This window comes from Oncorhynchus masou, chromosome 12 (assembly GCF_036934945.1).
Source record: "Oncorhynchus masou masou isolate Uvic2021 chromosome 12, UVic_Omas_1.1, whole genome shotgun sequence".
NCBI lineage: Eukaryota > Metazoa > Chordata > Actinopteri > Salmoniformes > Salmonidae > Oncorhynchus > Oncorhynchus masou.
Window position 1 is genome coordinate 45105417 of NC_088223.1, and position 23681 is coordinate 45129097.

General features: G+C 41.9%; 1 protein-coding gene across 1 annotated transcript in view; it reads left to right on the forward strand.

Moving 5' to 3' along the window:
• The first annotated feature begins 2848 nt into the window (after positions 1–2848).
• The window catches only part of LOC135550174 (junctional adhesion molecule A-like), a 47722-nt gene continuing 26889 nt past the window's right edge, over positions 2849–23681 (forward strand). The window contains exon 1 of the mRNA XM_064980743.1: positions 2849–3133. Coding sequence (XP_064836815.1) covers positions 3085–3133 — 49 coding nt within the window. The 5' untranslated portion in view covers positions 2849–3084. The remainder of the gene's footprint in view (positions 3134–23681) is intronic.

A 23681-nucleotide genomic window follows, 5' to 3' on the forward strand; every position in this document is an offset into this window, starting at 1 on the left:
AAAGTCACCTTTGGCCTCATGGTGAAATCCCTGAGCGGTTTCCTTCTTCACCGGCAACTGATTTAGGAAGGATGCCTGTAACTTTGTAGTGACTCGGTGCAATTCATAATTTCACCATCCTCAAAGGGATTTTCAATGTCTGCTTTTTTCTACCAATAGGTGCCCTTCTTTGCGAGACATTGGAAAATGTCCCTGGTCTTTGCGGTTGAATCTGTGTTTGAAATTCACTGCTCGACTGCTTGACCTTTTCATTAAATTGAGTTGAGGAAACCGACCCCTTTGCAGCCTGATAGGAGGATGAAGACAAGTGAATTACCGACTGGGCTGATTGCGTAGACACCAATGATTGTAAGTTTCAACTTTTAATGTCACGTGTACAAGTACAGTGAAATGCCTTTCTTGCTAGCTTTAAACCCAACAATGCAGTAACCAATATATGTAATACTAAAAATAACACAAGGTAGAATAAAAACACAATTAAATTATTGCACAATTCAACTCTTTGTTTATTTTTTTTTTATACCACAAAGGCTATACTTCAAAGACTGTATGTATAAAGAATATACTGTAAATACTCTAAACAAGTTCAACTGCTTTTTCAAATAGACGGCTTTATGCTGGGCGGATTTGATTATGCTTTGATTATGCCACCAGGCATGATGTAACATCATTGGGCGAAAGCAGGGAGGGATGCACGCCCTTCTCAAATCGAACAGTAATCTGCACCACTCGGTCATATATCAAGGCAGCATGATGCATCGTCCTGAAACATACATCTATTTTTCATAAAATAAATGTTAGAATTGTCTAATTAGTTTTCATTGGGAAGGGCAGATAAAGCGTTTTTATCAAAAGCAATCCCTTTTGCATGGGAAACAGAATCCTAGTGATTACTACACTTGCTTAATTGCGTCACTTTTGTTTTGAGCAGACTCCCCGTGGGCTTTGAACGGTGCACCTGGCTCACGACCGGGAGGCGTCCCAGGTCAACATCGAATGCAATCAACTTTCAGCCAATGCGAAACAAGTCTCCACGGGCGCCCGGGCGGGATTAATCAAACCACCACATGGACATACGTCACAGTGTTTGTGACGCTTGTCGTTTGGTGAGACGTAGACCCAGTAGCAATGGCGAGATTGAAAATACTCTGTCTGTCTCGTTGAGCTTTGACAGTTTCTTCCTGATAAAGTCAGGTCAGGCAAGGAAGAAAGAGTCCCATATTGGCAGAAAATTCAGCAGGTGGCATTTTTCCGCTATTTTGCCCCCCAAGCAAGGAGTGTTTGTATGGAGGTCAATGAGAGGGTGGCGAATTTGGTCAACAACAAAAAAATGAATAACTTATTTGCTACGTGAGGTTTGTTTTATCAAATAGAAGTTTCGTTATGCTTAAATTGTTAGGAGTTTACTGATATAAGTAGGACATGTGACATCCCAGCAACTTTGAGAAAAAACACTTTATATCGGAGTTGTCTCGAGATGGTTATGCATATTCATGGCATGAGGTTAGTAGTATAGTATCTCTATCCATTGAATACAGGCAGTTGATGTCAATATTTTAAAAAGGATTACAATAATGAGATGTATCCTCCAATCCAAAGAAAGGATAGGTGGGAGCTATAGGTGGGAGCCCACTGTGCGGCTTTGTGGACAACGACTCCCATTGTTAGGGCGGAGAGACATGTAATCTTGTCAGTATATCCATCATCTTTGGGTTAAGTTTTATTTGCTATTCTGTGAGAGCCTGTGCACCTGAAAAAGAAATCGGATTGGAATTTGTCGTATGTGGATCTGCAAAGCAGGACGCTTATCAAGGGGGTTATTTATCTCTGGAGTGGAGCTAGAAGTGAGTGCAGAGGATAAAACTGAAGAAGGAGAGGCAGTGTGTAACAGTATGAGTTTAGACGGTCCCCTCGCCCATACCCGGGCGCGAACCAGGGACCCTCTGGACACATCAACAACAGTCACCCACGAAGCATCTTTGCCCATCACTCCACAAAAGCCTCGGCCCTTGCAGAGCAAGGGGAACCACTACTTCAAGGTCTCAGAGCAAGTAACGTTACCGATTGAAACGTTATTTAGCGCGCACCACCGCTGACTAGCTAGCCGTTTCACATCCGTTACAGGTGACCCGTATGGTCATCCTTTATTTTCTTATTTGAAGAAGTCTCTCCCGTCATACGTACATTTGGGTGATGTGAGATATCCTGTAAGAGCCTTTGTGCCCAAACCCTTGCAGTATGATAATGTAAACTATTGGGACATGTGTCAAGTGTATGTAGACATGCTGCAATTATGGTGGCGAACATGAACCAGAATTCATGAAGTGCCCTGTTGAAGGAGGTGAAGGAGACCGAGGTGTCAAGAATAAGGGCTGTCCAGCATGTTTCCTATCCAGAGGCGGTGAGAAGAGTCGAAGAAGGGAGTAATTTTGAAGAAACCATGGTATTAGATTAGAGACATCAATCAGTAAATGTTGCTCACCAAATGGATCCTGACATGTTGCATGTTAAAACACGTGGACTTGTTTATTGCATTGGTTATAAACTGCACAGCACAAACAAAGAAGATATCTGAGAAAAAAAAGGCATCATTGTGAGTGTTGCTGAACGTTTTTTGGGAGTCAGGGAATTTACAGCAGAGGCTAAATAAGGAATCCTGTTGAATGTTTCAGTCCACACAGGCCCCTGAGCCTTATTATCACTGAAGAAGTGGATTATTTTTGTATTTTGTATTATGTCCCGCAATGGAATATTTTTTTTGTTTCAATACCCCGTACAATAGGTGGCAGCAATACACCAATAGGTGTAGTCTGCAACAAAAGTTAAAAGAAGAAGAATCATTCCTTTCTACAGGTGCAGTTAAAAGAAGAATCGTCATACTGTTCCACAGGTGCATTCGGTAGGGCGTCGGTTCTTTGTTCTTCGAAATTATATTTCAATCAGAGTGGGCCACAGTTTCAACAATTACTTAACCATACTTAGAATTTTGGATTAATCGAAACGTTTTGATTTGAAAGTGACTGTCGAAATTGGACACTTCACCAGTTTTGAAAACAAATAAGGCTTCATTTGTCGAGAGCCGATATGTTTGTCAGCGGCTTGGTATCGGTGTTTCTCTTCCTTCATGCAACAGGTGAGTGCTCATTCTGTCGATCAAAACTCCCCTTCTGGTCTTAGATTACGTTTCAATCGGTATATTGTATTGGAAAGACAAACTTGATTATAACTAATGTAAAACTATTACTAAACTACAACTACGTTTTTTTGGTAGCATAATGACCTTTTCATATTAGTAATAAATAGCTTTTTTTCTTTTATAGGGTTAGTTTTCCCACATGGACTTTTGTCAATGTTACAACACTCGTTTACAGAATACTGAGGGAATATGAAGGCTGCTACCTGGGCTAATTAACGTTAGCTGTCAGGCTTGATTAGAACACATTTGTGTAAACTAAAAAATAAAGCTGTGTAGGAAGTGTAGTTCACACGAAGCCAATTTTGGGCGCTGAAAACCCTTCTCTCCGTGGGGTTTTCGATTGCCTGGAAACCCGACGTTGAATTGCATTGAATTCTACCTCGGGCAAAAATTTATTTTGGATCAGAAAAGTTTCCTCTACCTTTTTGCCTGTACTGTCTTCCGTTGTCGGACCCCAGTAAGATTAACTGTCGCTAATGGGGATCCTAATACATAAAATCAAGCCAGCATGTTGGTTAAAATTACATTTAAACATGTTCTACCGGTTGTTACCGCTGTTGGTCATTCTGACGGTAGGAATGTGAGACTCTATCCACAGGAAAGTACACCTGTATTCAACATTATGGCTTGTTGAGTACCTGTGAGGGAACTTTTTTTTTAAATATCCGAAGTCACTTTTTTTGGTTCCCAGGCAAGTTATTTTTTAATTAATTTTTTTATTAATCTGCAGCTGAATTGTTTACTTTGCTGTCATAACCATTGAGTAATGAATGGAAGATTACTTTTTCAGAGTTGTGGACAATAATTCTTACCCATTTTAAGTATGGCTACCATGGTACAGGTGCATTCATCTCTTTAATTAGGTGTTGGAGATAAAATAATTTAACACATTTGGGATCAATAAAGTAATACTCTTCTCTTTAGATTGTCTAAAATGACAGTGCAACACTGGCTTCAAATAAACCAGCCCTTAGGACTATTAGCTTAGTTTCAAGAGTTGAATTAAATATTGGTCTAGAAGGACTTTAAACATTCATAAAATACGTGCAAGGGGACCTATTCTTTCCACCTGTTAAGTGGTTATTGCTTTACCTTGGAAACCCTAGCTCTGCCTCCCCACCTCCGAAACTTACACGACAAGAGAATTCTCTGGTTTCATTTTACACACTGTAGACTTAGTTCCCATGCTTTTATCTGGACAAATCATTTATCTAAATGGGCAAACCAAACTTGGTTCACACAGTCACCACTGATACCTTCAGATAAAAGCTGATGAATTGAGATTGATAGCTGTTGAGATTGCTTTTTAACTGAGCAGCGCAGTGGGAGCTCTACTGTACAAGACATAAGACATAAAATATCATCATTAATACAACTTTGCTAGTGATATATTTTACATAATTTCCCATCAATTCCCATTATTAAAGTGGCTGGAGTTGAGTCAGTGTTAGTGGTTGCTGTTTAACAGTCTGATGGCCTTGAGATAGAAGCTGTTTTTCAGTCTCTCGGTCCCAGCTTTGATGCACCTGTACTGACCTCGCCTTCTGGATGATAGCGGGGTGAACAGGCAGTGGCTCGGGTGGTTGTTGTCCTTGATGATCTTTATGGCCTTCCTGTGACATCGGGTGGTGTAGGTGTCCTGGAGTGCAGGTAGTTTGCCCCCGGTGATGCGTTGTGCAGACCTCACTACCCTCTGAAGAGCCTTACGGTTGTGGGCGGAGCAGTTGCCTTACCAGGCGGTGATACAGCCCGCCAGGATGCTCTCGATTGTGCATCTGTAGAAGTTTGAGTGCTTTTGGTGACAAGCTGAATTTCTTCAGCCTCCTGAGGTTGAAGAGGCGCTGCTGCGCCTTCTTCACGATGCTGTCTGTGTGAGTGGACCAATTCAGTTTGTCTGTGATGTGTATGCCGAGGAACTTAAAACTTACTACCCTCTCCACTACTGTACCATCGATGTGGATGTACTGTTACATCGATGTGGATGTACAGGCTGTACTCTTTAAGTTTCAGACAGTGATCAAGTAGGCTACTGTGGCTATTTGATCATAATGGAGGCCTACCATCAAACAATGGAGAAAATGCATCCCATAACATTTTAACATGTAGCTATCATTCAGCCTACAGTAGCAGCCATTATGTGGTGTTCAATGCAGGCCTACATTCCATGAGTCTATAAAAAAACAAAAACATGCAGGGCTTGACATTAACCTGTTTATCCACTTGTCCTTCAGAAAAGGAGGTGGCTGAAAATGTTTGATGCAAGAAACCACTTCAAAAAATCAAATGCATTATTATTCCCACACTTGGGTGTACTGTTGGAGTCATGGAAATGGAATCAATATTCTAATTCTATAGTTAAAATATCATAGTGGGCACTTTGAATTGTGTTTGACATGACAACGAAGAAAGGCCAGGGAGGAGTTATTGTGACTGTGTAGGAACCAAAGTGTGGATAATTGTTTCTTAGGGGACCTTGTTATCTTTGGCTATATTTTGTTTTCTCTTTGCTACTTCAAGTAGCAGAAATTGTATTCATGTTGCGAACATTCATGCTTTGCGTATTGCTCTTTGATTTAGAAGCACAAACAACATTCTGATTTAGGTCTTCACAGTAGGTATGGTGTTCGATTTAGGTATTATCAGGCTGTATAGCTAATTACTTTTGCACAGACTCTATACATTTATTAGTTGGCTAACTAGTGACGAGCATTAGCCGCTAACACAATTTAGGCCCAACTTGCTAAGAAAAGACGAGCTAGTTTGCAGAAGTAAGAAACAAACTAATAGTGTAATTATAAAATGCTAGTGGGTTTATATTAAGAAGCAATGTGAAAACGGCATAGTTGTCATCATTGTTGCTTGTGCTGCATTGACCATGCAGACATTCCCTCAAGATGACGCTGACAGACATGGAAGCTGTGCTTCTAGCTCCTAAGCAATTTTGCAGTTAAATTTATTTTTGTCTTTGTAGTGGACTTCAATTCAGAGTATATTACTTGCTAATGTTCAGTCCCTGGACAATGAAGTAGATGAGCACAGGGCAAGGATCTCCTTCCAGAGAGACATCAGGGACTGTAACATACTGTTTCACAGAATGATGGCTCTATCTGGATATACTTTCACCATCCATACAGCCAGCTGGGTTCAGTACATTGTGCAGACAGGAATAAAGAATTCTCTGGGAAGAAAGGCAGTGGTGTATGTTTCATGATTAACTACTCATTGTGTGATTGTGATGTTTTGGAACTCAATTCCATTTGTTTACCTTACCTAGAATATCGACGTATTATCTCCCAAGATTATTATTTTGTTATAGTCACAGCCAGGTATATTTCCCCCAAGCTGAAACCACTACGGTCCTCAAGGTACTACACTGGACTTTGTACAAACTGGAAACCACATACAGTGGGGCAAAAAGGTATTTAGTCAGCCACCAATTGTGCAAGTTCTCCCACTTAAAAAGATGAGGCCTGTAATTTTCATCATAGGTGCACTGCAACTATGTTGGACAAAATGAGAAAATATCCTTAAAATCACATTGTAGGATTTTTAATGAATTTATTTGCAAATTATGGTGGAAAACTTTTGTTATTGACCAAATACTTATTTATCTCAATACTTTGTTATATACTCTTTGTTGGTAATGACAGAGGTCAAACATTTTCTGTAAGTCTTCACAAGGTTTTCACACACTGTTGCTGGTATTTTGGCCCATACCTCCATGCATATCTCCTCTAGAGCAGTGATGTTTTGGGGCTGTTGCTGGGAAACACGGACTTTCAACTCCCTCCAAAGATTCTGTATGGGGTTGAGATCTGGAGACTGGCTTGGCCACTCCAGGACCTTGAAGTGCTTCTTACGAAGACGCTCCTTCATTGCCTGGGCGGTGTGTTTGGGATCATTGTCATGCTGAAAGACCCAGCCATGTTTCATCTTCAATGCCCTTAATGATGGAAGGAGGTTCACACTCAATCTCATGATACATGGCCCCATTCATTCTTTCCTTTACACGGATCAGTCGTCCTGGTCCCTTTGCAGAAAAAACGCCCCAAAGCATGATGTTTCCACCCCCATGCTTCACAGTAGGTATGGTGTTCTTTGGATGCAACTCAGCATTCTTTGTCCTCCAAACACAACGAGTTGAGTTTTTAACAAAAAGTTATATTTTGGTTTCATCTGACCATATGACATTATCCCAATCTTCTTCTGGATCATCCAAATGCTCTCTAGCAAACTTTAGACAGGCCTGGACATGTACTGGCTTAAGCAGGGGGACACTTCTGGCACTGCAGGATTTGAGTCCCTGGCGGTGTTGTGTGTTTGTTACTTTGGTCCCAGCTCTCTGCAGGTCATTCACTAGGTCCCCCTGTGTGGTTCTGGGATTTTTGCTCACTGTTTTTGTGATCATTTTGACCCCATGGGGTGAGATCTTGCTTGGAGCCCCAGATCGAGGGAGATTATCAGTGGTCTTGTATGTCTTCCATTTCCTAATAATTGTTCCCACAGTTGATTTCTTCAAACCAAGCTGCTTACCTATTGCAGATTCCGTCTTCCCAGCCTGGTGCAGGTCTAGATTTTTTCTTTCTTCTGGTGTCCTTTGACAGCCTTTTGGTCTTGGCCGTAGTGGATTTTGGAATGTGACTGAGGTTGTGGACAGGTCTTTTATACTCATAAGTTCAAACAGGTGGCATTTAATACAGGTAACGAGTGTAGGACAGAGGAGACTCTTAATTAAAGAGGTCTCTTAATTACAGGTCTGTAGAGAGCCAGAAATCTTGCTTGTTTGTAGGTGACCAAATAACTGACTAAATACTTTTTGCCCAACTGTATCCTGATGCTGCATTTATTGTAGCTGGGGATTTTAACAATGCAAATTTGAGGAAAATGCCAATGAAGTTCTATCAACACATTTGCCTGTAGTACTCACGCTTCAACTCAAATCCATTGTTACTCTCCCTTCTGGCATGGCTACAAGGCCCTCTCCTCCACTCCCTTTGGGCAAATCAGATCATGACTCCATTTGGCTCCTTCCTTCCTATAGGCTCAAACTCAAAAAGAAGTAGCCATGCTAAGGTATTTTCAATGCTGGTCTGACCAATCGGAATCCATGCTTCAAGATTGTTTTGATCACTCGGACTGGGATATGTTCCAGTTAGCCTCGGAGAATAACGTTGACGTATACACGATGACTGAGTTCATCAGGAAGCGTATAGGGGATGTTGTTCACACTGACTAAAACCTACCCAAACCAAAATCTGTGGATAGATGACCGTTTGCTCAACTTAAAGCGCAAACCACCACATTAAAGGTTAAATATATATTCAAAAAATGTACCACTGCAAGGTGATTTGGAATATGGTCAAAATACAAACTGTGTAGTTCCCTGCGTAAAGTAATCAATGTCACTACAGAGAAAGTGGAGTTGCAATTCAATGCCTCAAACATGATATATGTGGCAGGGTCTACAGACAGTCGTGGGATTACAAAGGGAAAAACAATCACGTGGTGGACAGTCTTGCTCCTGGACAAGCTATAAATCCTCAACGCGGGCGAAGAAAGTGCCGCCACCGCGCCTTGATCCCAAGGTCTGTGGGCTTTTCTCCGTGGTCGACGTGAGTAAGACATTTAAGCGTGTTAACCCTCACAAGGCTGCCAGCCCAGATGGCATCCCTAGCCACATCCTAAGAACATGCGCAGACCAGTCTGCTCTCCCTCTTGCTTCAATATGTCCACCATTGTTCCTGTACCCAATAAAGCAAAGGTAACTGAACTAAATGACTATCGCCTTGTAGAACTCACTTCTGTCATCATGAAATGCTTTGAGATTAGTCAAGGATCATATCACCTCCACCTTACCTGACACCCGAGTCCCACTTCAATTTGCGTACCGCCCAAATAGATCCAAAAAGGATGCCATCGCACTGCACACAACCTCTGCCCTGCTGATCCTCAACACAGGGGCCCCATAAGGGTGTTTGCTCAGCCCCCTTCTGTACTCCATGTTCACCCATGACTGTGTGGTCACGCATGCCTCCAACTCAATTTAAGTTTGGGGATGACACAACAGTAGTAGGCCTGACTACAACAATGACTAGATGGCCTAAAGGGAGGAGGTGAGGGCCTTTACAGAATGGTGCCAGGAGAATAAATAACCTCTCCCTCAATGTCAACAAAACAAAGGAGCTGATCGTGGACTTCAGGAGCCTGAAGAGGGAGCAAGCCCCTATACACTGACGGGATTGCAGTAGAGAAGGTGAAGCTCTTAAAGTTCCCACGGCGTAAACATCACTGACAATCTGAAATGGTCCACCCAGTGTTGTGGATAGGGGCGTGTAGTACAACCACACTGCTACAGTGCCTCTTCAACCTCAGGAGGTTGATTTATTTCTTGGCCTTAAGATCCTCACTAACTAAGCTTATTCAAACTAGTCCCAAAATACTGCTGCTTTTTGAGAGGGAAAAAAAAGCTCTACCCAACTTTTTTCAAAGATGTCTAATGTGACTGACTGGCTCAAAATGGTCTTATGTAGCAACCTTTTTTAACATTGGATAAAAGTAAACTTGGAGCTCCAAAAATGGTATCATGCACTACATTGGAGCAACAATGGGAAAGTTATTCTGCTTTGAAAAGTTGATAAACTTGTAAACTCACTTGAGAAAATAGCCTTTGAATATTTTGGTACTACTACTACTGGAGAGCCCTTTGTCTACTTCCATTCAGTATTGTTCACACCCTCTTATGCTTTAGCCCCACCCATCTAGTTAAGGGTTGATCCAAACGTTCTGCACTAACAGCAGTCAAGCTAACTGGCTAGCTACTTCCAGACAAATGAGAACAGCTCACTGAACATTACTTGCCCCACCAGTTCTGGTTAGGCTGTTTTCATGTTATCCAGAGTGTTGGTAACTAACTGTGCTGTCAGGTTGTAATTTTGTAAATTCAGAGCATTTTCGTTCTCGGAGCGGCTTACTGGAAGCTCTGGCTGACCAGTAGGGTTGCTCCGATCGGTCTCACAGCTTGGGTGCTTGACCATTGTTCACTGGCTAGCTACTTCCAGACACATGAGAGAACACCCTACTCTGACAATTTTACTCGCCTAGCAGAGCTGGTTAGGCTGTTTTCATGTTATCCAGAGCGTTGGTGACTAACTGCTGCTGGCAACAATTATTATTATTTTTGCCGATGTTTACTGACACCAGCCGTATTCAACCGGTGTTGAGCGTTCATAAATTCATCAGTTATTCTGCGCTCTGGCACACTGACGAGTGCTATGAAATCGGAGTAGATGGCCAGACTGAATTTACAAATGCACCCGAAATTGTTACTTTCATAATGGAGTCTTTTTAAGATATGTAGCTAGCTAAACAATTACCCATAATCCCAACTCATTACTACACTGCATGAATCTGCAGGTAGCTAACCTACCAGGATCAATGTTAACATTCGGCTAGAACTAGCCAAGCAAATGGCTGAGAATTGAATAATTAGATCGTACACGTAATGTCAACAAGCCAGCCAGCTAACGTTAACTAGCTAATAGCATAAACCACATTCTGTCAATTAGAAACGTGTAATATCTGAATGTCTTACCTGTATACATCGGATGGATGCGTCTCCGGTCGGATGCCATGGTTGCCCTTAGTTTGCAGATGTAATCCGGAGACCGGTGTTTTCTCAACTCGTTAGCTATTATACTCCTAGTTAACCTGAAACGGGTCACAGATGTAGATGTTTTGTGCTCTTGAAAGGAAGCAATCACTCCCATGTTGCAGACTACAAATGATCTATACTGAACAAAATTATAAATGCAACATTTGGTCCCATTGGTCCCATTTTATATTTTTTGTTTGTTCAGGAGCTGAAATAAAACATCACAGTATGGAACAATTCTGGATAGACAAAAAGCTTATTTCTGTCATTCTGTGCGCACAGATTTGTTTACAAATGTCAGGTGTTTGTGCACCTGCCCGCAATGGCTAACCATCCACAACCAGACTATTTGTGAAAATCTGAGGCCCGCACAGACAGACTGCATAACAAATTTTTTTTTTAATGTAGTTTGTTTTGCCTGATTGTAGTTATGTTTCTGCTTATTTCTGGCTTTGTTAGTCAACTTGTCTATAATTAGATACATGTAGCTTCTCCTTTGTCATGTTGCCCTTGAAGCAAGTTTTTTTTTTAAACTCTTCAACAGTATAATGTAATAGATTGACGTATTCTATCTAGTTTACATCGGTAAAGTTCTCATCTTTTGTGGAACAATGACGTTTATGGACTGGGGAGAAAATGCAATAGTATTGCAACCACAAAATGTATCAGCTTTTATGATGAAGACAGCACCTCTACATATTTTATATAACTGAGCATTGCATTCTCAAGAAGTACAGACGTGTGCATTTGTATCATTTTCTGCAGGAGTTAAGGCTTTAGCTCTATTCGCAAGGGACTAGTGTTACTAGACTGGTTATGTATTTATTGCCCCAAAATGTCTGTTATTCCAAAGTATTTTTCTCATGGGATACATTTTAATTCATGAAAATAAAACATCTATCTAAATTACAGTTATGATGGAATCCTTGGTTTTTGTCCAGTTTAACTCAAGCTTGGTTCACACATTTCTAAACCATACCAAACCACCTTTGGTGTCGTGTCGCTATAATATTTGTGACCATAATCATTAGGATATTTTAATGATCCGCAGTAGAAGACGTCCTAAATGCCTTCAGATGTGAGCTTAACTGCTAACTTGCACTTGATATGTGTTTTTTAGGCTATGGATGAGAAAGTGAACTTGTTCCAAACGTGTATCTCAGTTGTATGCTGCATTGTGATTTATACAGTGCTTTTGGAGTATTCAGACCCCTTCTACATTTTGTTACATTTATAGCCCTTTTCTAAAATGGAATAATTTGCTCGCCCCTCCCCCCTCAATCTATACACTACCTCATGACAAAGCAAAAACAGGTTTTTAGAGATTGTTGCAAATTTAAGGGGGAAAAAAATCATTTACACGAAGAATTCAGACCCTTTACTCAGAACTTTGTTGAAGCACCTTTGGCAGTGATGACCGCATCGAGTCTTCATGGGCATGACACTACAAGCTTTGCACACCTGTATTTGGGGACTTTCTCCCATTTCTTCTCTGCAGATCCTCTCAAGCTCTGTCAGGTTGGATGGGGAGTGTCGCTGCACAGCTATTTTCAGGTCTCTCCAGAGATGTTCGGTCGGGTTCATGTCCGGGCTCTGGCTTTTCTCAGTTCCTCTCTCCGTCGATCCTGACGAGTCTCCCAGTCCCTGCTGCTGAAAAACATCCCCACAGCATGATGCTGCCACCACCATGCTTCACCGTAGGGATGGTGCCAGGTTTCCTCCACATGTGACACTTGGCATTCAGGCCAACGAGTTCAATCTTGATTTCATCAGACCAGAGAATCTTGTTTCTCCTTTAGAGTTTGCCAAAAGGCACCTAAACTACCTGTCATGTGCGTTTTACTGGGTGGCTTCCGTCTGTCTACCATAAAGGCCTGATTTTTATGGAGTGCTACAGAGATTGTGGTCCTTCTGGAAGAGTCTCCCATCTCCACAAAGGAGCTCTGTCAGTGACGATCAGATATTTTGTCACCTCCCTGACCAATTCCCTTCTCCCCTAATTGCTCAGTTTGGCCTAGGTGACCAGGCCGGGCAGTCTTGGTCTTCCCAAACTTCTTCCATTTTATGAATGATGGATGCCACTGTTTTTGGGGACCTTCAATACAGCAGAAATGTTTTGGTCCCCTTCCCCAGATCTGTGCCTTGACACAATCCTGCCTCAGAGCTCTACAGACATTGCTTTCGATCTCATGGCTTGGTTTTTACTCTGACATGCACTGTCAACTGTGGGACCTTGTTTTTATTTAGGTGTGTGCTTTTCCAAATGTCCAATCAATTGAATTGAACTCAGGTGGACTCAAAGTTGTAGAAACTTATCAAGGATGATCAATGGGAACAGGATGCACCTGAGCTCAATTTCGAGTGTTTACCTTGTACATATTACCTAAACTAACCGGTGCCTCTGCACATTGTCTCTGTACTGGTACCCCCTGTATATAGCCTTGCTACATTATTTTACTGCTGCTCTTTAACTGTATTTTTTTAACACATGTTTTTCTTAAGTGCGTTCGTTGTTTGTTAAAATAAAATACAATTTGATTTGAGTCACATGGCAAAGAGTCTGAATGCTTGTGTAAATGTAATTTCTAAACCTGATTTCGCTTTGTCATTATGGGGTATTGTGTGTCGATTTTGGGGGGGGGGGGGGGCATTTAATTCAATTTCAGAATGAGGCTGTAACCATGTGGAAAAAGTCAAGGGGTCTGAACTTTACAAGTGCACTGTATTAACAGCAAGGGTTGCATTTAAATGGGTGCAATATTGTTATAATGATGCATTTGGTGATCAATTCATTCCTACAAAATGTATAAGCAAAAACATTCACTGTGAAAGTAGATTCATGTTGGCTATTCGTTCAATTTATCAAAAACTGACATTTTCTCTCAACACAGTGATGCAATTTGCAAGGGACTGGTATCATCAGGAATTTGCCCAAAAATAGTAGGTTAGTCTGTTTACTTGTCCAGGATTTCAGTTTTCATTTAACCCATCTAAACGGTAGATGACATGCCATAGGCCCATCTGAAGTCGTCTTGTGACTGTAGAATGTGTAAAGTTACACCAGGAACGCACAATCCCGCCATCAGTGCTCAGACTGTCTGCAATAGGCTGAGGCTGGACTGAGGGCTTGTAGGCCTGTTGTAAGGCAGGTCCTCACCAGACATCACCGGCAACAATGTTGCCTATGGGCACAAACCCACTGTCGCTGGACCAGACGGGATTGGCAAAAAGTGCTCTTCACTAATAAGTCGTGGTTTTGTCTCACCAGGGGTGATGGTTGGATTTGCGTTTATCGTAGACGGAATGAGTGTTATCGAGGTTGAGGGTCCGTCATGGTCTGGGGCGGTGTGTCACATCGTCATTGGACTGAGCTTGTTGTCATTTCAGACAATCTCAACGCTGTGCGTTTACAGGCAAGACATTCTCCCTCTTATGGTACCCTTCCTGCGGGCTCCTGACATGACCCTCCAGGATGACAATGCCGCCAGCCATACTGCTCATTCTGTGTGTTTTCCTGCATGACAGGAATGTCAGCGATCTGCAATGACCAGCGACGAAAACGGATGTCAGGTGCACGGCAGTACTTAATGCAGCTGGTGGCCACACCAGATACTGTCTTAATTTAGATTTTTGACCTGCCTTTGTTTAGGGACCCATCATTCCACTTCGGTTAGTCACATGTCTGTGGAACTAGTTCAGTTTGTCTGGATCTTGTTATATTCATACAAATATTTACACAGTGAGGACTTTTTGCTGATTTTTAGTTAGCATGAGCTGCTAGGAGTGCTAGCTAGCAAACTTAACTTCTTGCGGCGAGCAATCCTGTATCCGGGAGCGTAATCATAACGCAACGTTATCTATTCATGGAAAATTGCAAATGAAATGAAAGAAATATATTCACTCACAAGCTTAGCCTTTTGTTAGCACTGTCATCTCAGATTTTCCAAATATGCTTTTCAACCATATTTACACAAGCATGTGTAAGAGTATTGATAGCTAGCATTAAGCCTAGCATTCAGCAGGCAACATTTTCACAAAAACAAGAAAAGCATTCAAATAAAGTCATTTACCTTTGAAGAACTTCAGATGTTTTCAATGAGACTCAGATAGCAAATGTTCAGTTTTTCCAAAAAGATTATTTGTATAGGAGAAATCGCTCCGTTTTGTTCATCACGTTTGGCTAAGAAAACCCCCCGAAAATTCAGTCATTACAACGCCGAACTTAACTCCATAATATCGACAAACATTTTAAACGTTGTTTAGAATCAATCCTCAAGGTGTTTTTTCACATCTATTTGGCGATAAATCATTCGTGGCAGTTGACTTTCTCCTCTGAAGCAAATGGTAAAATGGACCCAGCTGGAGATTATGCAATAATTTTGACGGAGGACACCAAACGGGCACCTGGTAAATGTCTCTTATGGTCAATCTTCCAATGATATGCCTACAAATACGTCACAATGCTGCAGACACCTTGGGGAAAGTGTAGGTGCATTCACAGCCATATAAGGAGACATTGGAAGACAAGCGCCCTCAATCTGGGCCATTTCCTGTTTGAAATTCCATCTTGGTTTTGCCTGTAGCATCAGTTCTGTGGCACTCACAGATAATATCTTTGCAGTGTTGGAAACGTCAGTGTTTTCTTTCCAAAGCTGTCAATTATTAGCATAGTCGCATCTTTTCGTGGCAAAATATCTTGTTTAAAACGAATGTTTTTTCATCCAAAAATTAAGAGCGCCCCCTATATCGAAGAAGTTAACAGGTCGTCTGAGGTAAAATACATTAAAGTTAACGTAACTTAATTGCCGTTGTAAGTGTTTCCACGAGTGACTGATAGCTTTACAGTTAATGTTAGTTTATAGCCTTTTAGCTATTTTTACCCAGCCATTTGTGTGAAATAGATGGCTACTGCAGAGATGTTCGGTCATAATATCCACGTCTGTGCCCAAACAATTCGAGCTTCCACCTTTAAAAAAAAATAAAAATCCGTCTTTCCAGAAACAAGTCTCTCACCGTTGCCGCTTGCTTTTGGCCCCCAGCTTTTGGCCTCCTACTGTTAGGTGTCCTAAACTGGGATATGCATAACACCCCGGCGTCCTACAATCTAAGCTAGATGCCCTAAATCTTGCTCACATTATCAAGGAACCTACCAGGTACAACCCCAAATCTGTAACCATGGGCACCCTCCATAGATATCGTCCTGATCAACTTGCCCTCTAAATACACCTCTGCTGTATTCAACCAGGATCTAAGCGGTCACTGACTCATTTCCTGCTTCTGTAATGGGTCTGCAATCAAACGACCACCCCTCATCACTGTCAAACGTTCCCTAAAACACTTCTGCGAGCAGGCCTTTCTAATCGACCTGGCCTGGGTATCCTGGAAGGATATTGGCCTCATCCCGTCAGTAGGGGATGCCTGGTTGCTCTTTAAAAGTGCCTTCCTCAACATCATAAGGTGAATTCACCAATTTGTAAGTCGCTCTGGATAAGAGCGTCTGCCAAATGACTTAAATGTTAATGTTAAATCTTAAATAAACATGCCCCATTCAAAAAATGTAGAACTAAGAACAGATATAGCCCTTGGTTTATCCCAGACTTGACTGTCCTTGACCAGCACAAAAACATCCTGTGGTGTACTGCATTAGCCTCGAATAACCCCTGTGGTATTCAACTTCAGGGAAGTCATGAACCAATATACTCAGTCAGTTAGGAAAGCAAAGGCTAGCTTTTTCAAACATGTGCATCCTGTAGCACTAATTCCAAAAACCTTTGGGACACTAAAGTCCATGGAGAATAATAGCACCACCTCCCATCTGCCCACTGCACTGAGGCTAGGAAACACTGTCACCACTGATTTTTATAATCAAGAATTTCAGTAAGCATTTCTCTACGGCTGGCTATGCTTTCCACCTGGCTACCTCAACCCTGGCCAACAACTCTGCACCCCCGCAGAAACTTGCCCAAGCCCCCCGCTGCTTCTCCATCACCCAAATCCAGACAGCTGATGTTCTGAAAGTGCTGCAAAATCTGGATCCCTACAAATTAACTGGGCTAAACAATCTGGACCCTGTCTTCCTAAAATTCAGCTGAAATTGTTGCTACCCCTATTACTAGCCTGTTCAACCTCTTTCGTATCATCTGAGATCCCCAAAGATTGGAAAGCTGCTGCGGTCATCCCCCTCTTGAAAGGGGGAGACACTCTCTAGACCCAAACTGTTCAAGACCTAGCCAAGCTAACAAAAATATCACCGACCATTTTGAATCCAATCGTACCTTCTCCACTAAGCAATCTTCCCAGCTGGTCATGGGTACACTTCATCCGCCCTCAAGTTCCTAAACGATCTCATAACCCCCATTGATGAGACAATACTGTGCATCTGCCGTCATCGACCTTGTCAAGGCTTTCGACTCTGTCAATCCCCACATTCTTATCGGCAGACACAACAGCCTTGGTTTCTCTAATGATTGCCTCACCTGGTTCACTAACAACTTCTCAGCTGGAGTTCAGTGTGTCAAATCGGACGGCCTGTTGTCCAGACTTCTGGCAGTCTCTATGGGGGTGCCACGGTTTAATTCTCAGGCTGACTCTTTAATGTATATATCAATTGATATCTCTCTTGCTGTTGGTGATTCTCTGAGCCACCTTTACACAGACAACACCATTCTGTATACATCTGGCCCTTCGGACAATGTTAACAAATCTCAACCAGCTTCAATGCCATACATTACTTGTTCCGTGGCCTCCAACTGCTTTTAAATGCTAGTAAAACCTAAATGCATTCTCTTCAACCAATTGTTGGCAGCGCCCGCCCGACCTAGCATCACTACTCTGGATGGTTCTGACTTAGGTATTTGTAGATGTCCACATATTAAGTGTCTGGTTAAACTCTTCTTCCAGACTCACATTAAGCATCTCCAATCTATAATTGGCTTCATATTTCACAACAAAGCCTCCTTCACTCATGCTGCCAAACACACCCTCGTAAAACTGACTATCCTACATAAAATAGCCTCCAACACTACTCGGCACTGTGATAGACTACATCCAGTTTGCTATCTGTTTTCTCACCAAAGTCCCCTATACTACCCACCTCTGTGACCTGTTTGCTCTCGTTGGCTGGCCCTTGCTAGATATGTCGCCAAACCCACTGGCTACAGGTCATCTATAAGTCTTTGCTAGGTAAAACGCCACCTTACCTAAGCTCACTGGTCACCATAGCAACACCCACCTGTAGCACGTGTTCCAGCAGGTATACCTCACTGGTCTTCCCCAAAACCAACACCACCCTTTTTGGCTGCCTTTCCTTCCAGTTCTCTGCTGCCAATAACTGGAATGAATTGCAAAAATCACTGAAGCTGGAGTCTTATATCTCCCCCTCTAATTTTAAGCATGAGCTGTCAGAGCAGCTTACCGATCACTGTACCTGTAAATAGCCCATCCAAGAACCTCATCCCCATATTGTGTATTTGTTTTTTTTGGGGGCGCTTTTGCACCCCAGTTACTTTAATTGCACTTCAGTGTTAATGCTAAATTGTATTGTAATTATTTTGCCTCTAGAGCCCATTTTATTGCCTTACCTCCCTACTCTTCTACATTTGCACACACTGTACATAGATCTTTCTATTGTGTTATTGACTATACATTTAGGTGTAACTTTTTCACTTTTCTTAATCTTGGACAAGTCGCAGTTCTTAACCTCTTGAAACTCCCCATCCCGGATCCGGGATTGTGACTAAGCCTCAGGCTCATTAGCATAACGCAACGTTAACGATTTCTGAAAATCGCAAATAAAATTAAAATAATGCGTTTGCTCTCAAGCTTAGCCTTTTCTTAACAACACTGTCATCTCAGATTTTCAAAATATGCTTTTGAACCATAGAAATTGACTAATTTGTGTAAGAGTATGCAAAGCTAGCATAGCATTTTGTGTAGCATGTAGCACGCAACATTTTCACAAAAGCCAGATAACCAAATAAATAAAATCATTTACCTTTGAAGAGCTTCGGATGTTTTCAATGAGGAGACTCCCAGCCACATACCAAATGCGCAGTGTTTCCTGAAAGCGTCTGTGTGTAGGAGAAATCGTTCCGTTTTCTACATTGCGCCTGGCTACCGAAACGAACCGAAAATGCAGTCACCTACAACGTGAAACTTTTTCCGGATTAACTACATAATATCGACCGAAACATGGCAAACGTTGTTTGGAATCAATCCTCAAGGTGTTTTTTCACATATCTCTTCATTGACATGCAGTTCGTGGAAGCTTGCTTCTCTCTCTGTGCCCCATGGAAAAATACTGGCAGGTGACTTTTGCGCACCAATTTCGGCGCAGGACACCGGGCGGACACGTGGTAAATGTGGTCTCTTATGGTCAATCTTCCAACGATCTGCCTACAAATACGTCACAATGCTGCAGACACCTTGGGGAAACGACAGAAAGGGCAGACTCATTCCTCTTGCGTTCACAGCCATATAAGGAGATCATGAAAGACAGAGCCTCAAATCCTTGTCATTTCCTGGATGCCAAGTCATCTTGGTTTTGCCTGAAGCTCACGTTAAAGGGCACGCACAGAGAAGATATTTGTATTTCTGGACACGTCAGAGTGTTTTCTTTCAAACAGTAGCAATTATATGCATAGTCGAGCATCTTTTTGTGACAAAATATCTTGTTTAAAACGGGAACGTTTTTCTTCCAAAAATGAAATAGCGCCACCATAAGTGTAAGAGGTTAATGAGAACTTGTTCATACCTGGTAAAAAAAAATCATTGCCATTTTTTAAGAGGTTTTCAATTGGCATCTCTCCCCTGTTTAGTTCCAGGTGGGGACTGGATTAGGTGTGAGCAGTGCAGGAGGTGGGCTCATGAGTTGTGCTCTAAACTTTTCATGAAATACAGTGGGGCAAAAAAGTATTTAGTCAGCCACCAATTGTGCAAGTTCTCCCACTTAAAAAGACTAGGCTTGTCATTTTCATCATAGGTACACTACAACTGACAGACAAAATGAGAAAAAAATCCAGAAAATCACATTGTAGGATTTAAATGAATTTATTTGCACATTATGGTGGAAAATAAGTATTTGGTCACCTACAAACAAGCAAGATTTCTGGCTCTCTACAGACCTGTAATTAAGAGACCTCTTTAATTAAGAGGCTCCTCTGTCCTCCACTCATTACCTGTATTAATGGCACCTGTTTGAACTTGTTGAGAGTATAAAATACACCTGTCCACAACCTCAAACAGTCACATTCCAAAATCCACTATGGCCAAGACCAAAGAGCTGTCAAAGGACACCAGAAACAAAATTGTAGACCTGCACCAGGCTGGGAAGACTGAATCTGCAATAGGTAAGCAGCTTGTTTTGGAGAAATCAACTGTGGGAGCAATTTTTAGGAAATGGAAGACATACAAGACCACTGATAATCTCCCTCGATCTGGGGCTCCACGCAAGATCTCACCCTGTGAGTTCAAAATGATCACAAGACGGGTGAGCAAAAATCTCAGAACCACACAGGGGGACCTAGTGAATGACCTGCAGAGAGCTGGGACCAAAGTAACAAAGCCTACCATTAGTAACACACACTACGCCGCAGAGGGACTCAAATCCTGCAGTGCCAGACGTGTCCCCCTGCTTAAACCAGTACATGTCCAGGCCCTTCTGAAGTTTGCTAGAGAGCATTTGGATGATCCAGAAGAAGATTGGGATAATGTCAGATGAAACCAAAATATAACTTTGGTAAAAACACAACTCGTCTTGTTTGGAGGACAAAGAATGCTGAGTTTCATCCAAAGAACACCATACCTACTGTGAAGCATGGGGGTGGAAACATCATACTTTGGGGCTGTTTTTCTGCAAAGTGACCAGGACGACTGATCCGTGGAAAGGAAAGAATGAATGGGGCCATGTATCGTGAGATTTTGAGTGTGAACCTCCTTCCATCAGCAAGGGCATTGAAAATGAAACGTGGCTGGGTCTTTCAGCATGACAATGATCCCAAACACACCGCCCGGGCAACGAAGGAGTGGCTTCGTAAGCAGCATTTCAAGGTCCTGGAGTGGCATAGACAGTCTCCAGATCTCAACCCCATAGAAAATATTTGGAAGGAGTTGAAAGTCCGTGTTGCCCAGCAACAGCCCCAAAACAACACTGCTCTAGAGGAGATCTGCATGGAGGAATGGGCCAAAATACCAGCAACAGTGTGAAACCTTGAAGACTTACAGAAAATGTTTGACCTCTGTTATTGCCAATAAAGGGTATATAAAAGTATTGAGATACTTTTGTTATTGACCAAATACTTATTTTCATCACAATTTGCAAATTCATTAACCTACAATGTGATTTTCTGGATTTTTTTTCCTCATTTTTGTCTGTCATAGTTGAAGTGTACCTATGATAAATTACATACCTTTCTCATATTTTTTAAGTGGGAGAACTTGCACAATTGGTGGCTGACTAAATACTTTTTTTCCCCCACTGTACCTAGTGTCAACTTTAGCTTTTTTTTTTCATTGTTCTTAGCTTGACCTTCATTGCAGTTGTTCTTGGGGGGTGCTAGTTACCCCCTAGTAACGGTGACTAACCCCATTCCATACAAATTTGCACAACTACAGCATTCAAATGAGGCTGAAATGAAAAATAATGGGACTGTTGCATTAAAATCCGGGGTGTTTTACTTTCGATTCTGCGTGACTTGACACGGTAATAACCTAATTTGAGACATTATGAAAAAAAACGGACCCCTCTGATGCAGTACGTTACATCGTGATGTGTCACTATGTAACGTACTGCACGCATTTGCAACTCATTTTGTGCCGTACAGCCTCTTTCCACCAGGGTTAGCCCCTCTCTTTCATCACTGCAATCCATCAAGATTTTAAATCCGTGACAGCTGCTGTTTGCTTCTGAACTTTAGCACCGCCCTAATTCAAATTCGACACAAACCTTCAAATAGGTATGTATTGACACACAAGATATATATATATATATCTATCTCTTTATAGTGTTATTTACATTTTAGGGGTGATCAGTTGGACAGATCGGGTGAAAAAAGCAGTTTCCCCACACCTTTCATGATCACACAGTTGGTTTCACTTCTCCACCTGCCATGTTAAAAAATACCCGAAGGAGCTAATTTTCTTCAATGGTGCAGAGACGGGCATCTTGACGGTCTCGTCGTTGATTTTGCTGAAAGGGGAGAAATTGTGCTTTACAATGGTATTGATAATACTTCCAGGTCAACTGTAATATGTTTTGGGGGCGCTAAAATAAGATCAATATTACGGACCAGCACTATGTACAAAAGTGTTAGTTACAGTTACCCTACTCATCTGACTGGTAGAAAAAAAATACAGTTCTTCCAATATCTTCAATATGCGCCTCGGATCTGGATAAGGATGTGCTCAGTTGTGTACCCGACGTGTGTTCGCTTCACTTGTAGCCTCAATCAAAGATTTTTATAACTAAACCAAGATGGAATACAGTCTCATTTCCATTGAGAACAGAAGTCATAGTGGGCAGCATAAGCAAGGAGGTGGACAGAGCCAAGCATGAGTTTGCGAGATCCTATGGTCCCTTTGTACCATAAATCTGCATATTTCAGTTGGAACGCCTACTCTGAAGGGCACATGTGCAATCACTCAATTTGCTTTTGCACTCCTAAACAATTCACTTTTGTTTTACAAACTTTGACAAAGGCTAAAGTCTACAAAATGTTGTCCACTCTGTGTATAAGATTCTAGTTTTGGGAACTGTATTTAGATAAAATGTTTAATCGATGTGCAGGATGTAGGCCAAAATCATTCTCAATCTACTCTCACTGCTGCCGCTGGGCTTCCCCTCATTACCATATTTTGTAGTGAGTGGAAACGTCAAGCGGAAGCTTCAAATTCATACATCCATTGAAATATGTCTCTGACCCGGTCACAGTGAGCCATGTGAGTGAGCGTTGCTTTGGCAAGCAGAAGGGAATTAAAATCATTATTATACAACGGCCACTGGCCGCAAAAGGCATGGGTTTACAAAAAAAAAAAATTTTTTTAGGTGGCATTACAGCCACACGGGATGTAGCCGGGAAATTTTAGTTATTGTGAATAAGACTGAAGTGTGTTCCGCCTGCACAAAAAAACAAAGCTGCCTTTCATGCTACTTTTTTCAAATCATCGTTAGTTGCATCATGCAGCCTTAAAATATATAAAACATCTAAACATATAGCCCAATGTTTGACTTACAACTGAAGTTGCATAAATAACTCTACATGAAGCATAACCGGTGGAACTGTTTCTTAACTGCTCAACACAGAATAGCCGTGTGCACTCCCTCAAATAATTTGGAGAAAGTAATATTTCACTATGAAAAACGGTCTACAACTAATGAATACACTACAGTGATTGTCTAGTCAAACCACAAGTTCATCTCGGGTCCAAAAAGTTGATCCGACCGTACCTGTCTAGACCAGAGTGACAAATGTTCTCAACTAATTTGCTCCTATGGTTAACAATTAGGTCTGTTGGTAGGCCTTAAGTCAATGAATTCACCTTTGTGCAAAATGTCCTAGACCCAACCATGGCTCTGTATAGCCTATCAGCTGTAGTTACATAGACCCAAGGACACAGAATGGGAACTGACCCGGATCAGAGGGTCAACTACAGTATTTCCTATCCCAGACCCGTGAAGACCTAGTCCACACCCTGTAGGCTTCAGGCCATTGGTTGGCAGATCACCAGGCATGCTCTTAGGGCTTTAACCTGTTGCGTCGCGCAATCCCGGATCCGGGATTCTATTTATAGCCTCAAGCTCATTAGCATAACGCAACGTTAACTATTCATGAAAATCGC